The following is a 17,435-nucleotide window of genomic DNA, read 5'->3' as shown; positions in this document are numbered from 1 at the left end:
TGATTTTTTTTATATTATGAACCATGGGTGTCGATCACGGGGGGATGGGGGATATATCCCCCCCCCAATATTTCAAGTGGGGGGATGGCCTGTATTATCATCCCCAAATAATTTAGGGTAGAAAAATTATAGTAACGATGATGAAAAAATGAAAAGTTTGATTATGATGATTGATAATTATAGCCTGCTATCAATCAGTTTGTTTCCCTCGCAATTTGTGTATATTGTTATTAGATAAAAAACGTTCTTTCCCAGGACTTTTAAACAGATGGGTGGAGGTTCAAGATGAAAAAGAATGAAATGTTTAAAATGATATTTTTCAACACCTGACATAAAAGGACCCGACGAAAAACAATTTTTGTTGATAGGGTGTTCCATCCCACCAGTGGTGAATAAATTAATTTTGATAAATCAATTAATTCAAAAGGATGGGAAAATAAACGGGAGTAAAAGGGTGGCACGATAAACGGGGAAAACCCCATGGACGTAAATCCCAGAGGGGTAGATCTTTAAAAAGTACAAATAACTTTTCTAAGATTTACCCCTCCCAACATCCAAATGCATGATGTTTGTCCCATTTAATCTACAACCCTTTTGAATATCACTTCATTTTTGTTATGTAAAATAAGTAAATCGCCAGGCATCGCTGTCATAAAAAGTTATTATAACCAAATTCCAATGCGCGAAATTAACAAGCTACCAAAATTTTTTCTTTGCGCATATATTACAAAACGCGCTGGTCATAAAACATGTATAAGCTCTTGAGCAAATTATCCTGATAATATCGCGGACATATTTGAGGCTAAAAATGGATGCAAAGCGCAAAAAGTATTTCAAAATAACAAACTTCTTTCAAGCAACCCCAAGCAAGAAAGCAGAAAAGGAAATGAGAAAGGAATCTGAAAGTCCGCTGCAAGAAAAAGATCACTTTGTACATGGTCCCAACAATTTTTGTCATTTTTCCTTTCGTATGAGTTTAGAATAGGCTTACTTGTAACACAAATTGAATTTATGAAAATTATATAAGTACAGTACACTGCAACAATGAAGGAATATCCAAGAACACCATGCATATCAACCACTCCCAAATGTCCTAACTTGTGATTTTAGTGGCAGTGGCGTAACTACGGGGGGGGGCATGGGGGGCACGTGCCCCCCCCCATCGGCTGGTAAAAAAAACGGGAAAAGGAGAAAAAGAGGGAGAAAGGAAGAGAAACGTAGTAAGAAAAGAAGAAATTATGTTCATTATAAATGTTATATTATCATGTTATAACAAACACTTTTTCACAACTTTATTAAATATTATTTGCTCAGGGCCTCTATGTCTTTATTGTTCCTGGTGCTCGCATAGACTGTTTAATGAGAAATATAATCCTGTTGTACTAAAACCTCCTGTTTTCAAATCAATATACTGTACACAAAATATATTTCCTCGCAATTCGAGTTATTATTATTTCATGTGGTGACATTTGCTTCTTTTTCATGACTTCTTAAAGTGATTGCCCTATTTAAGGTCTTAATAAAAAACATTTCCTGTCCGTGCTAACATTCGCATTAGCTGATTGGTGAGATGTCTGCTAAAATCAGTCCATAAAATGTCAATTTTTCTGATCTCAACATCAAAAAATTTCAGCTCGCACTTCGCGCTCGCATCATTAGTGAAATACTACAGTCATAGTGAATTCCTGCAGAAAAATCCTTAGAATAACCCCTCTTCCAGTCTATCCTAATTTTTCAGCTCGCGCTTCGCGCTCGCAATAGTTGATTAGTGAGATACGTATAAACTCTTTAACATTTATCCCATGAAACACATTTCTGTCTGTTGTGGTTACATCACTGATGCATAATGGTCACTTTTGTTTGGTAATATTGGTGGTGACTCCGGAGATTTATTGTTGAGAGGAAATAAATCAGATGGCATGTACAATGCATTTATACATTTTAGTTCTTTTGCTTTAACTGATTGTGATGTGTCTGTTAAGTTAGCATTAGGCTATTGATCTGTACGTTGTAGGTCCATCATAATCGGCATGCACTTCTAAAGCATGCAAATTGCAAAGAGACTTCCTGATCCATTCGATTTTGCTGATGATCTATGTTTACTTGGAAAATGTTATTGTTAATCATTATTGGAAAAGCCCCTATGATGACAACAGACCATTTATTTTATTTGGCATCATTTTACACCCTTCTCTTTTGGTTTAATTATCATTATGTATTTGACTCATTTTCAGTTGAGTCGCCTTGACTCACTTCTTCATACATGAAGTGAGTCAAGAGGCTTGATCTACGAACAGAAGTAATGACTCATTTAAGTAAAACAAACTAAGTCATGTGACTCACCTAGGCAAAAAGTGAGTCGATCACCCTGACTCATCATTGATGAGTCACTGGTTTGTCCGTATAACGACACACTAGAAGGATCACATGAGTCACCGTGACATTCCAAACGAGTCTGAGTCTTACTGACTCACTTCAAACGAGTCAGTGTGACTCATTTAAAGTGAGTCTGGAGATTATATGAGTCACCACGACTCATTACAAATGAGTCTGCGTCTTAATGACTCACTTTAAATGAGTCAGGTGACTCATTTGAAGTGAGTCTTTAGATTATGTGAGTCACCATGACTCATTACAAATGAGTCTGCAAGGCAAAGATGAGTCACTAACTCACTATGATGCATTAAAAATTAGTCTTCTATGATCAGACTCATCTTTAATGAGTCATGGTGACTCACATATTCGTAAAAGTGTTTCGCTATACGGACAAACTGGTGACTCGCCAAAGTGAGTCAAGGTGACTCACTTTTTTTTGTGGGTGATACATGTACGATGATCAGGATTATTGCTGATGTGGTTAACGGTACACCATGTGGAGTGTTATAGAAACAGTGGATAGAAGAAGAGAAGAAGTGGATAGGCGAGAAAGTGGAGATTTGAGAGTAGAATATTCTTTCTTGAAAATATATAGTCCTGAAAAGAACTGTAAACCAGAAGGAATGTTGAGTGAGAACAGCTTCAGTAGTAGAGTAGTAAAGTTCATATATCTCATATCTCATGTCCAAGTTGGCTCTGCCCGTGTAACTTCTGTACATCAGGCTAAGAATCTTGGAGTACTATTTGATTCTGCCATGTCATTTGAGTCTCACGTTTCGAATTGTGTGAAACTAGCTAATTGTAATCTTCGAAATATCCGTACAATTAGACAATATCTCTCACCTCAATCCACCCAACAGTTAGTACATGCTTTCGTTACCTCACATCTTGACAATTGCAATTCTTTACTCTTTCGTTTACCCGCCAACCAAGTTAACAGACTGCAAAAAGTCCAAAATACTGCTGCTCGCCTTGTGACCAAATCAAGAAGATCCTCACGTATCACTCCTATCCTAAAATCCCTCCACTGGCTCCCTGTTCAACAGCGTGTAATCTACAAAATTCTCCTCTTAACCTATCGTGCACAAAATAATCTAGCTATGGAAGCTTAAAAGTGCCACCGAGATGTTGAGATAATTATCTCGGGAAGTCGACATCTTGATAGCAAAGGATAAGATGACGAGATCCCAGATCTTATCATGTCGACATCTTTAAGAAGAGATGATGAGATGACAAGATCCTGGATCTCATCATGTCAACATCTTTAAGAAGAGATGATGAGATGACAAGATCCCGGATCTCATCATGTTGACATCTTGTAGAAGAGATGATGAGATGACAAGATCCTGAATCTCATCATGTCAACATCTTTTGGAAGAGATGATGAGATGACAAGATCCCGGATCTCATCATGTTGACATCTTTTAGAAGAGATGATGAGATGACAAGATCCCGGATCTCATCATGTCAACATCTTTTAGAAGAGATGATGAGATGACAAGATCTCGGATCTCATCATGTTGACATCTTTTAGAAGAGATGTTGAGATGACAAGATCCCGGGATCTCGTCATGTCGTCATCTTTTAGTAGAGATGATGAGATGACAAGATCTCGGATCTCGTCATGTCGACATCTTTCAGAAGAAATGGTCAGATGACAAGATCTTCGATCCATGATCATGTCATCTAATCATCTCTTCTACAAGATGTCGACATGACGAGATCCGAGATCTTGTCATCTCATCATCTCTACTAAAAGATGACGACATGACGAGATCCCGGGATCTTGTCATCTCAACATCTCTTCTTAAAGATGACGACATGACGAGATCCAAGATCTTGTCATCTCATCATCTCTTCTAAAAGATGTTGACATGATGAGATAATTATCTCAACATCTCGGTGGCACTTTTAAGCTTCCATATCTAGCTCCTGATTACATTTCATCGCTTCTGTTAACCCATTCCTCAGGTCGTTCTGGTTTGCGTTCTTCAAATAATGTAAGGCTCAAAGAAATACGTACTAAACGAAGTTGGGGGGATAGAGCATTTTCATCTGCTGCACCTTTTTTGTGGAACAGGTTACCGCTATCTATTCAGACAGCTAATACTCTTTCTACATTTAAGGCAGCACTTAAAACTCACCTGATGCTTAATGCATACTGCTAAATCATACCAGCAGTTTACAGTCTAGTTCTTTATTCTTATGTTTAGTTTGTTAATTTTTCTTTTGTTATTTGTTATTTGTATGCGCCTTGAGCATCTCTTAGAGATGGATATGTTGCGCTTTATAAATATTGTTATTATTATTATTATTATTGGCCCTGAGCAAATTATGTTTCATTATGTTTCATGTTTCATGATATATATTATAATATAATATAACATAATATATTTAATACAATATAGCATATTATAATGTATAATAATTTCTTCTTTCCCACTACGTTCCTCTTTCTTTCTCCACCTATTTCTCCTTTCTCCCGGTTTTTGTTTTGCCAGCTGATGGGGGTGGGACGTGTCCCCCGTCCTCCCTAGTGCCCGTGCCTATGATAAGAAAATGAAAGTGGTTACATCATCAGCCCACCTAATGAATTTTAATGATGACGTGCACAACTGTTTCCTTAAACGCTAAAGTTTGAAATTCAATAGCTTCGATATATTCTTATCAGGTTCTGATGAAATTTTCAGCTCGGTGAATTTTACTATATATATTTAAATATACCGGCAATTATTTTCAGCATCGGGCCGTACAGGGCAATGCATGGGACCGATTTATTTTATTTATTTTTTGTTTTACAGGGGGTGATGATGTAAGTTTGAAATAGTGATGTGTTCATCGCAAAGATTTCATTTGCAATAAAAAAATCAAAAGCTCCTGTGAGCTGAATTAATTTAGTCAATTTAATTCCCCTCTCAATGTTGCACCTTGAAAATAATGTGGCGCAGAACAAGAAGTGATTCTGTTCGTGTCAAGCAAAGAGTTAATGACAATATTCATATCTTTTTTAGGCTATTCAATTCGAGAATATTAGGGGTTTTTGTAACCTAAACATAGGGGCGGCAGCCCGGCCATGCAGGATATAACTGTCCCGTCGACCGGTGCAGAGTAACAGTGCTTGTCAACCATGCAGTTTTAATCAAGGAAAGATTTCAGATCGGACAACTTGTCGAACAAGAATATTGATGAAACGTGTGTTCCACCCCCTGGACCTCTTACGGTTTCGCTAACTTGTTAGTACCTCGATCGAAATGACCATCACCGTTTATGTGGTCTTTCAATGACTGTGTAAACATTCCAAGATAACCATATATAACACAGAGAATGAATTAGCCAATAATTTTATTCATTATTTAATAAAATTAAAGTTTTTAGAGACTACAGCTTAGAGAACTTTGACTATATAAATACTCCCGGAATGTACTGTAGGGTATAACAGCCAAAAGAAACCAATCCACCTTTATAAAGGGGATCGAGAGACATCTAAAGGTCAAGTGTACCCCAGATAATTGTTGCTTTGAATAAAGAGAAAAAAATCAAACTAGCATAAGGCCAAAATTTCATCAAAATCGGTTGTAAAATAAGAAAGTTATGACATTTTAAACAGTAATATGCACAACTCAGTGATATGCAAATGAGACCGTCGATGATGTCCCTCATTCACTATTTCTTTTGTTTTTTTATTGTTTGAATTATACAATATATATATATATATATATATTTTTTTATTTTACAGATTTGACAATAAGGACCACCTTGACGAAACCATATAGTATCAACAACGCCAATTACACATATCAATAAGCTTCCTTGCACATATTCGGGGGGGGGGGGATTATTGTTTCACTTGACAATGAGCAGAAAATTAGAATGTTTCTTATGATAAAATACAAAAGAAACAGTGAGTGGTGTCATCAGTCTCCTCATTTGCATACCGACCAGGATGTGCATATAACTGTTTTGTGAATTTAAGCGAAACGTTAAATTAATGTCATAACTTTCTTATTTTAAATCCGATTTTGATGAAATTTTCAGTGTTACACTTGTTGGATTTTCCTCTTTTTATTCAAATCAACTTGTTGTTGATGGGGTGAACTTGTCCTTTAAGTTCCCGCGTCATTGTATTGAATCTCGAAGCTTCTGATTTTCAGAAATTGTTCCCACTGTGATATTTTTTTTTTTTTTTTTGCTTTGCTTGTATGCGGAAATACTTAGGCTATTTTTTCGTGTTCCTCTCTGAAAAAAAAATTCCAAGGGATCTGCCGTAAATTAAACCTGCGTGTCAAACTTTTGTTGCTTCGCCACAATGGCATGAGTGAATAGCAGGCCTGGTGAATAGGTACGGCTAAATGCAAAGGATCATGTTTCTTTCATTCTAGCCGAGTCTTTGAGTTGTTTATTTTGGGGTTTTGCTGGGACCCCTGAAAATATCAACCATTCACTGTGAATAAAATTCAATGGTAGATACGTGATCTATACTGCATGCATGTGGTTCAATCTGGTTTGTTGTTTACATGTCTCGATTTATTAAACAAGGACTTATCCAACGCAAGTCTACATCCCTATCAAGTTAAAGCATAAACTGTGAAAACAGATTCTTTTGCCAATATCAATCTATCAGTTTTTGTCTTGCTTTTTTTTAATACGTTCTCTTTTTGTGTAATATCGATTTTTTTACCTGTACATTGAGTTGTTTTATTTTGTATTTCTTAATTGTATACATGTAATATTTTTTTATTTTTATTATTATTGTCATTATACACAGACGTTCTGAAGAACAGCCTAATTTCGCTGATGTACGTGTTCCGTGTCGAAATAAAATAAATGAAATGAAAATGGAAGCAAACCGCCAAGAGTGCAAAATTATATGCATTCAATATACTTTTGTTACCTCAATAATTGTCAGAATGCATGTAAAAACTTGAATGAAATTCTTGAATGTTCCAATACATGCTGATTTACAAAACTGATGGTCCCAAATTATACGAAGAATTTCCTATACGCCATTCCTCATCTCCATCAACGGATATATTTCAAATAGATGAGCAAAGGCTGTCAGAAGGACCGGGTTGTGATATTTTTGTTTTTGTTTGTTTTATGGTAACACCCGTAGGAACTTCGCAGGACAGCATTTTGCTTGTAAACGCCAAGCTGGTACATAACCAATTACCTATAGGAAACATTTTACTTCTAGGTTAATCCCCGGGGGCCCACTTCCATTCACGAGTGGATACCATGCGCGACCATGGGGTCTCAAAAAGCACCCTAAACACGTAATTTCCATATTAGATAGATAGATAAAAATTCAATTAGCAGCCAAAGGCTGAATTACATGAATTTGTACATAGTAAAATTTTAGTAAACAAACAAGCGAAACAGTAAAAAAAATAACAACAATTAAAGTATACTAATGTATAATACTGGAAAGGGGATACAAAAAGAAAAGTATACAGAGGGAGAAGTAATGTCAAATACAGGAATGGGGAAAGGTTAGGAGTAGACTAAATGTATATACCTTTAACATAATGCACATTTTAACATAAATATATATTTAACCAATTTTGAATGAATAACAATACATGTAGGTTGAAGAGTGGATTGTATGAAATAATACTTGCTTTGTAGAAAAGAAAAAAAAATAAAGCTATCATTAATTTGGGTGAAATTGAAGGAGGAAAACATGTATAAACATTATAAATGAAACAGTTATCTGGGTTGGGATTGTTCTCGATATACTTGATAATGATTCTAAATAAACACTGTGTTGATGGTAATAATATAGTTGAAGGAATCGGAGTAATCAATGAATTATCTCAAAATGAATTTAAATTAAAAAATAAGAGGACGTGGAAGTAATATGATCTGAACAAAAATATAAATATGAATGTAAAGTGGGTTATAACATTATTAGCCAATGATTTTTCGGAAGAGAAAGTTGAATGATTACTGCAGAAATTAACAATTAGAAAAATCTTTCAAAAGTCAGTTACAGTTTAAGAGAAGCTACAAATAAAACAACAAAGGTATATAGACATAGTTATGAATGATTCTGAAAATGCACCCCTTAACAAGTATTTGCGTGTGAAACCCTACCCTTAACAAGTATTGGAAACAAAACGATACTCTTGGCAAATATTCCCTGAAATGAACCCCTAAAAAAATACAGGAATTTTTTATTTTTACGGGTCCTTCGGTCGTCGGTTTTACCTTATTTGGTTAAAGGGAAATCCAGCCTTGGCCATAAAATGTTGAGTTGGGAAGGAGAAAAATAAATTGAACAGAATGGTGAAAGTTTGAAAGAAATTGGACAAGCAATAAGAAAGTTATAGCTGCTTTAAAATTGAGATCACTAATACTATGTAGATTTCAAATTGGCAACTGGGTAAGTAAATTATGACAAGGGGCAAGGACAACTTTCCCATAGGCCATGTACTTTATTATCAGGGATTTGTGGTTTTCTCCTGAGTACCCATTCCCCTGGGGCAGTAATCTAAATATAACCCATGTAGTATATTGTTTTATGTCCTCATGAAAGAAAAATATAATTTGAAATAAAACTTTTGGGAAAAATGACATTTTAGCCATAATATGTATTGGAGTACATGGAAGATGGAAGAGTAGTCCTTGCCTTACATCACTATGACATCCCATATGCGGCCAATTTGAAAACTCCATGGGTATAGTGATTACCAATATTTACAACTTTTAAAAATTCATATCTTTCTTTTTGTTTGTCCAGTTAAAACTTTCACCTATCAACTTGTCTGATTTTTCTTTTCCTTATAAAAACAAGTTTTTATTTGGGTTGGATTCACCTTTAAGTACGACGACCCCACCTTCTACACCTCGCGCAAATCGGACTCTAAACACGAAGTGTTGGGGCAAAAAGGACATCCTTTACAAAACATTTAATTTTGTTTTATCATCCCCGCAAATTCGACCCTAAACACGTAATTTTCCTAGCGAAATAGATACCCTTTTTCATTATTTTTGTGTTTTTGACACCTTATCACGTTACGTACGTAACGTGCCCTATCGTGAAAAAGACATCCTTTTTCCTTTTTACGTGTTTTTTTTTGGTCGCGCATGGTATCCACTCGTCAATGTAAGTGGCCCCCGGGGGTTAATCAGACAGTGGCTGACCTTCTATAGACGATTACTCTCGGGCCTTTTTATCAAAGTGAAGACTGGCAGAGTGGGGATAATTCGAACTCACAGCCTTGCGATTATGAGTCCAATTCTGTAACCACTGGATCATACTTACATTCTCATCATTAATATACTCTATACACATACCTTGATTAAATTTTGCTGATACTCCATTCCTGCATTCTGTATGAGGATTTATTGGTGTTAAAATCCATCGTTTACAAGTCACCTATTTTATAAGACACTCGATCTTCCCACACTCCAGATTCATACTTAAGACTCCACTATCCATACTTAATTCTCTTACCATATTCCTTACGTGCTGAAGTGTTGAATTATTTATGAAATTTATCCATAACGCATCATGATAATAACTAGCTGCAGGGGGGGGGGGGGCGGCGGCAGGTGCACTTGGTTAATCGTACGCAGGGTTTCAGGTCATATCCTTTCTCAGGTTGTATTGTTCAGTCATGCAGCATAGATGACCTGTTCAATCGAGCACTCTGGTTAAAAGCAAGGAGACATTGGTGTCTTTTGAAAATTATCAGCATATAGGTAAGTTTTAATTAATATTTTACTTTGTAAACCACATCAAGTTATATTTTACTGCATCTTATGATGGAGCTCGATATAGAGACCCGATAAAGACTATCTCAAGTGCTTGTTTCCACCCGAGTGCAATGAGTTTAGCATTCAATTAGATATACGATTATGCTGATGTGAAAAAAATAACCAATGACCTTATATACTGCATTATATAGCAGAATGGACGGAAATGAACGGAAGGTAAAAGTAGAACAAGATCAAATCGAAAAGCTTTATGATCGTCCCCACCTATGATTTAATTATAATACGCGGGTGTATATTCTGCCAAGTATGCTTCTGCTCTTGATTTAGAAAATAGAGGACTTAAATGTACCACAATGTTTCACTGTACTGTATAAAGGCTACTCAGAATGGCTTTATATTTTTCCTCTTTAAAGACATTCATTGAGATAGATCTTAAATCATGACCCCATGATTCATTCAAATTCCCCTTCCATATTTGATTTATTTTTCTTCTTCCTTATTTCTCTTCTTCCACTCCCCCCGGCCCCTTTGCGCCGAAAATGGATGAGGGGGGGGGGGGGGCTACTTAGCCCCTTGGATCCGGTTATGATTCATAATGGTGGGGCTGGGGGAAGGTGGGAACGGGACCTGAAGGACAATGATGCTTTGGGTGTGTGTGTGTGTGTGTGGGGGATGTGCGGATTTTTATTTTCTATATTTTTTCATTTTGTGTATTTTCTTAAGTTTTTTTTCTGTGAATTGAAAAATGAATGGACCAGTATGATTGATCTATAGATTTTTATACGGATATAAGTTTATGAATTCCTTATTTTAATGGTAACTGTATTATTGACGTTATGTCACTAAAGTTTGAATTTCCTCTTATTTGTAAATGTCACTGAACGAATATCATTAATACACTTAAATATAATGTTCACCCCAGAAAAAATGTCGATTTGAATAAATAAAGAAATATCAAACTGGCAAAGCGCTGAAAATTTCATCAAAATCTGAAATAAAAATAAGAGTTATGACATTTTTAAAGTTTTATTTATAAATTGTTCACAAAACAGTGATATGCGCAACTCAGTGGCATGCAAATGTGATGAGTCGATGATGCCCCTCACTCACTATTTCTTTTGTTTTTATTGTTTGAATTATACAATATTTCATTTTTTTATAGAATTGACAAAAAAGGACCAAATTGACCATCATATAGTATTAAACAATGCTCATTCCACATGTTCAGGGAGGAATTTATCATTGTTTCACTTGACAATGAGGAGAAAAATAGAATATTTTCTATTTCATATAATAAAGTAAAAAAAGAAAATAGTGAGTGGATGAGGTAATAAGTCTCCTCATTTGCATACCGACCAAGATGTGCATATAACTGTTTTGTGAAATTAAGCAAAATTTTAAATTGTCGTAACTTTCTTATTTTACATCCGATTTTGATGAAATTTTCAGTGTTATGCTTGTTGAATTTTCTGTTAGCATTCAAATCAATTTTGTGTCCAACCAATTTTTTGGCAGTATTTTATCCAATGCGGGAAGCATGGAAAGGTTTTTTTTTTAAAGCAGCAAATACTTTATAATGGGCAAAATTTTCATCACACTGGATAAATGAAAATGCCCCAAAGAAATTCCCAATGTTGGTTGGACACAATAATTACCCTCATGGAGCATTTTACCCAATATTTTTTAGAGTGTTGATTTCACGCTGTGTTAATGAAAAAGATTAATAATAAAACGAAACCACCATGCTCTACACTTCCAATAATCTCTTTGCATAAAACAAATACATATTGCAACTTGCTTGAACAACTCTAAAAAAACTCGATGTAAACTTCTGGGATATTTGTGATTGCTGGTTCATGAATGAATGGGGGGGGGGGGGTGGTCAAATAATTTTGGAAGCAACTAGGACAGTATGAAGGATTTTCTGGAGCTGAGGGAGATATGCAATAAAAAAATTTTTTTCGAAGAATCCTAAACGCGAGGGAGACCTTTTCACCCAAAACCGGCGCCTATGCTGATATCTATATTCCTCTGAGGAGTGAGGATATCTCATTTTCGCCATTTCTCTTTTCCCTGTTTATTTCTTTCTTCTTCTATTTTTCCTATTATTTTTGTTTTTTTTTCTCACAAGGTGGTCATCAATCTTTCAATCGGCATTCTTATCATAATGATGTACATTCTTATTTTTACAGTGACATATCATTCCCCGTATCAGGAATGGATCTGAATAAGATCCTTGAGATAATCAAAGAGGAAAATCTTTTGGCAATTCGCTTCGAGCAGACTGACACCAATGGAATTGCAAGGTCCAAGCTTGTTCTGGCTAGACATTTTAAGGAGAAGGCTACTAAGGGGCTTAACTTTGCTCTGTGCCACCTAGCGTTTGATGTTCAGCTAAATGTACTTGCACTGAATACTGGTTATGCAGAGGAAATAGGTTTTGCTGATGCTGTCATGTTTCCTATCTTTGAATCCTTTCAAATTCTTCCGTGGTTGAAACGCACAGGTAATTTATATCTAAAATGGTGATTTGATATCATTTAATCAAAACCAAGGAGGTTTCAAATGAGATGGAGTAACAGCAAATAAAATCTTTTTGAACAAGTTTAAAAGCCGCCAGCAGAAAGTATGTCAGGCATGCACTTTGCTCAACATCTCTTGCAATTGTGTAGACAAAAATTTAATGATTCCCGCATGGCTCCGCAGTTATAGGTCATACACAAAGGGAAATATGATTTTGTGATGATAATTACTTTTTCGCCGCATCTTGGTCTGGTTATATGGGTAGTACATAATTCGGAGACATGCGAAAATAAACTATGAAATATGTCCTAAATTATGACTCAAATTTGCTCGTCTGGGCATGTGCTGGCACTCATCTTGCATGTACAGTAATGAACAACAATATTCCACCGACCCATTGGCGGCGGAAGCCAAAAATTTTAGGGGGGACGACCACAATTTTTTGACAAGCAAAAAAAAAAAAGGTCATCAGCTAAAAATTTAGGGGCGATCGCCCCCCCCCAACTCAAATTTAGGTGGGGGGACACGTCCCCCCGCTTCCACCGCCTATGCACCGACCACATTTGAAATTTTCATTCGCCGCAAACGATAGGAAAAGTGTTAAAATCTAGTTTCAATTGAGGTAAAATTCTTTCTTTTTTCACTAATTAAAGGTTGATTGATATAATCTGGGCAAATATCTCCTCGTTGTAATAGTGCTTGGTTATTGATGTTTTATCATGCATTCAAATTTCAGTTTGTTTATTAATATGAAAGATGGAAAATTGATACAAATGGATATTCGTGAAATTTCACCCCTCGGATTTCTTCACTGAAACTGGCGGCTTCGAAGGCGGACATCAAAAGGTCCTCATTGCCGTTCTTTCTTTTGTGCTTCTTTAGAAATAGCTGCTTGGATAAATTTGTTGCCTGTTGGAACTCCAGTCATAGAAACTTCTTGTCAAAACTACAATAAATCTCCCACAGTTAGTGAGAGACTGGTATAACAAATATGAACACAATACCTAAAAGGTATCTCATCGCCGAGGTATATCTGTCGAAGAAATGTCATGTATGCCCTTTATTGAAAAAAAAAGGAAGTGCAGTACAACGAGCTTTCATCTTGGATAGTACAAAATGCATCCTGAACTTTTGAAAGATGTGCGAAAGTCCCATTTGATTAGCTTTTGACAAACTGTAAAGCGGAATTGTATTTTGTATGTATGGAATTAGGGGATAGATTAGGTTTATGATCTAACTTTCTAACTTAATGAAATATGGACAAGTGAAATTTGTGAACAGAGTGGCATTGCATATTTGTACGAAATGGTTATTTTTATGCATATCATGTCGCCTTTATTCAAGCTAAGTGAAACTTTATGACTTTTTTTAGAGAACGGTGATAAGATCAGTTTCTTCATAAAAATATATCAGACTGAGTAGTTTACTTAGTGAACAAAGCTATGTTCTTGACTATGCAATGTTTTTTGTGATTTCGATTTTTATCATTTTGAAAACAGGTCGAATCCTGATCGAGCCAACTTGGAAAGGTTCCGAAGTAGAGGGTCATCCAAGAGTTGTAGCTCGCAGACAGTTGGAGAAACTGAGGCAACTCGGTATATCTCTCTACTCAGCTCATGAACATGAATTCTACGTGGTAGATAAAGAAACAAAAAAGCCACTCAACGAAGATAAAAACGCACATTCTGCGATTCGAGATACACCATACTATAATCTTCTAAACAAGTTCATGGAATATCTTCCTAAGGTTGGTGTAGATGTTGAGCATGTCGAGAATGAGTACGGGCCTGGTCAACTCGAAATCTCTTACAAACCCTCTTTTGGAATAAGTGCTGCTGATAATGCCCACACCTACAAGACATCTATCAAAGAAATTGCCATTCTAAATGGATATATGGCATCTTTCATGTCTAAGCCATATCCTAACAAATCTGGTTCATCCAGTCATTTTAATCATTCTCTTTGGGATATCAATGAGAAAGTTCCACTCCTTTACGATGCAAACGATCCATTGTCTCTTTCTGAAACAGCCCAACACTGGATCGCTGGCATCTTAGCTCATGCTCCTGCCATCGAAGTTCTTATGGCTCCAACCGCCAATTGTCTCACCAGGGTCACCCCACACACATTTTCCCCAATCAACGCTACCTGGGGCTTCGACAACCGTACGTGTGATATCCGTGTAAAAATCAACGGTCCAGAAGGAACGTACATTGAACATCGCGCTGGAGCCGCTGGATGCAACCCATACCTATCTCTGGCTGCAACAGTTGCAGCTGGGATTGATGGCATTGTCAACAATCTCAAATTGCCACCACAGGTCACTGGTGATGCCTGTGAAGAAGCCGAAATTCCTCCAAAAACAGCCAACCTCCCAACAAACATGGAGGACGCCCTCACTGCTTTGACCAACGATGAAACAATCTGTGATGCTCTTGGTAAAGATTTCATCAAATGCTTCACAGCGGTGAAAATGTGCGAAGCTAAGCAGGCGAGGGAAGCTGAAGCTAGAGGCGACACTGACTGGGCCTTCAATTTCTATTTTGAATATCTGTAGGTTACCTATTAATCAGAAGGCTAAAGCTAGCTACCGAAAAAGATTTGACCTTCAGCTCCTTTATGATAATAATGTAGCAGAGTCATCGTTAGGAAATATATAGGGGGGGGGGTAGATTTTCCGACAAACTTCTTGACGGTGCTGACAATCATGACATTGCTCATTCTCACCCCTCGCATGCACCTTTAAGAAATTAAGTTCAGATATCAATATGTAATTGGATCGTTTTTGTTCTGTGTCACTCTCTTTTCTGATTTTGTGTGTGTATGTTTAACGAACAAGCTGTAGAACCGAGCGAGCCCAAATTTCCAACATAATACATATTTATAGTGATTGGTGAGGTTAATGTCACGTAATTGACTTCTTTATGAATTGTATACAGTCTGAAAAACGCATTCTCATGTAGATTTATTGAAGTGAGCAATGCGAATAGGAAGTATTATATTAGTCAAATGCGGCAAAATCTGATACTCAAAATGATTTTATCAGATACCCTCGTTTATTTGAAAATCTTATGACATCTTGCTTGTTACATCTTTATTTTTCCTGATTTTACAAGTAAGTGTGTCATTCTAGGAAAAAAAATATGTAGGGCCTTAATCGGGGGGGGGGGGGCACTTCCATTGACGAGTGGATATCACGCGCGACCAAAGAAACACACAAAATTAAAGAGTGGGCACGTTAGGTACGTAACGGGTTTATATTCATATGTGTTTACGGTCCAATTTGCGAGGGTATAAAAGCACTGAAATGGTATAGAAAGGATGTACTTTTTGCTCTAAAACTGCGACGCAACGTACGTGATTTTATTTGTTTTACCTGTAAGTAACTAAGTCGTGAAATCTCTTGAAGTGATTATAACTTGACATTTCATCCCATCTTCATGCAATCAAATTAATTGCAAACTTACTCATCACTCCATAATTGTTCGTTTATTTGCATCTCTGCACAAATGTAACTCAAATGTGCATATACACATGATTGCTCAGCTGTATAAACCGCTGTTCAGGGGGTCAAATTAACGGAATGCTTGTCAAGGATATAAGTATAACGTTTTGTTTTTGTCTCACCTGCGAAGCAAAGTGAGACTATAGGCGCCGCTTTTCCGACGGCGGCGGCGGCGTCAACATCAAATCTTAACCTGAGGTTAAGTTTTTGAAATGACATCATACTAGTAACTTAGAAACTATATGGACCTAGTTAATAAAACTTGGCCATAAGGTTAATCAAGTATTACTGAACATCCTATTAGAGTTTCATGTCACATGACCAAGGTCAAAGGTCATTTAGGGTCAATGAACTTAGACCATGTTGGAGGAATCAACATCGAAATCTTAACCTGAGGTTAAGTTTTTGAAATGTCATCATAACTTAGAAAATATATGGACCTAGTTCATGAAACTTGGACATTAGCTTAATCAAGTATCACTGAACATCCTACATGAGTTTCACTTCACATGACCAAGGTCAAAGGTCATTTAGGGTCAATGAACTTTGGCCGAATTGGGGATATCTGTTGAATTCCCATCATAACTTTGAAAGTTCATGGATCTGATTCATGAAACTTGGACACAATAGTAATCAAGCATCACTGAAAATTTTGTGCAAGTTTCAGGTCTCATGATTAAGGTCAAAGGTCATTTAGGGTCAATGAACTTTTGCCGAATCGGGGGTATCTGTTGAATTACCATCATAACTTTGAAAGTTTATTAGTCTAGTTCATTAAACTTGGACATTAGAGTAATCAAGTATCACTGAACATCCTGTGCGCGTTTCAGGTCACATGACCAAGGTCAAAGGTCAATGAACTTTGGCCGAATTGGGTGTATCTGTTGAATTAACATCATAACTTTGAAAGTTTATGGATCTGATTCATGAAACTTGTACATAAGAGTAATCAAGTATCACTGAACATCCTGTTCGAGTTTCAGGTCACATGATCAAGGTCAAAGGTCATGTAAGGTCAATGAACTTTGGCTATGTTGGGGTTTTTTTGTTGAATAACCATCATATCTCTGTAAGTTTATTGGTCTAGTTCATAAAAAAGTGGACATAAGAGTAACCATGTATCACTGAACATCTTGTGCGAGTTAGAGTAGTATTCAAAGTCAGCACTGCTGCTATATTGAAACGCGTGATGCAGGTGAGACGGCCAGAGGCATTCCACTTGTTGATATTTTTAAAGGTAGTTTAATTAGCACTTCATTTTTTAAAGTGTGTGGGTGTGGGTGTGCATGCAGCACATTTCTTGATATCCTTC

General features: G+C 36.5%; 1 protein-coding gene across 1 annotated transcript; it reads left to right on the top strand.

Annotated features, from left to right (window-relative positions):
- The first annotated feature begins 9,940 nt into the window (after window positions 1–9,940).
- On the top strand, window positions 9,941–16,233 carry LOC121410304 (lengsin-like). The gene is made up of 3 exons (XM_041602298.1): window positions 9,941–10,080; window positions 12,288–12,601; window positions 14,118–16,233. Exons 2-3 carry the CDS (start codon window positions 12,313–12,315, stop codon window positions 15,173–15,175), a joined length of 1,347 nt encoding a protein of 448 aa, XP_041458232.1. The 5' UTR covers window positions 9,941–10,080; window positions 12,288–12,312; the 3' UTR covers window positions 15,176–16,233.
- Window positions 16,234–17,435: the final 1,202 nt, after the last annotated feature.

Source organism: Lytechinus variegatus, chromosome 3 (assembly GCF_018143015.1).
Source record: "Lytechinus variegatus isolate NC3 chromosome 3, Lvar_3.0, whole genome shotgun sequence".
Classification (NCBI taxonomy): Eukaryota; Metazoa; Echinodermata; class Echinoidea; order Temnopleuroida; family Toxopneustidae; genus Lytechinus; species Lytechinus variegatus.
Note: the sequence above shows the minus strand (reverse complement) of the source record. Positions and strands in the feature narration are given on the sequence as shown.

What these genes read in the sequence shown, in the direction of transcription:
- LOC121410304 (XM_041602298.1), top strand. Translation starts at nt 12,313, where the DNA reads ATGGATCTGAATAAGATCCTTGAGATAATCAAAGAGGAAAATCTTTTG. An exon ending in TCCGTGGTTGAAACGCACAG is followed by an intron (nt 12,602 to 14,117) that starts GTAATTTATATC and finishes TTTTGAAAACAG; the next exon opens with GTCGAATCCTGATCGAGCCA.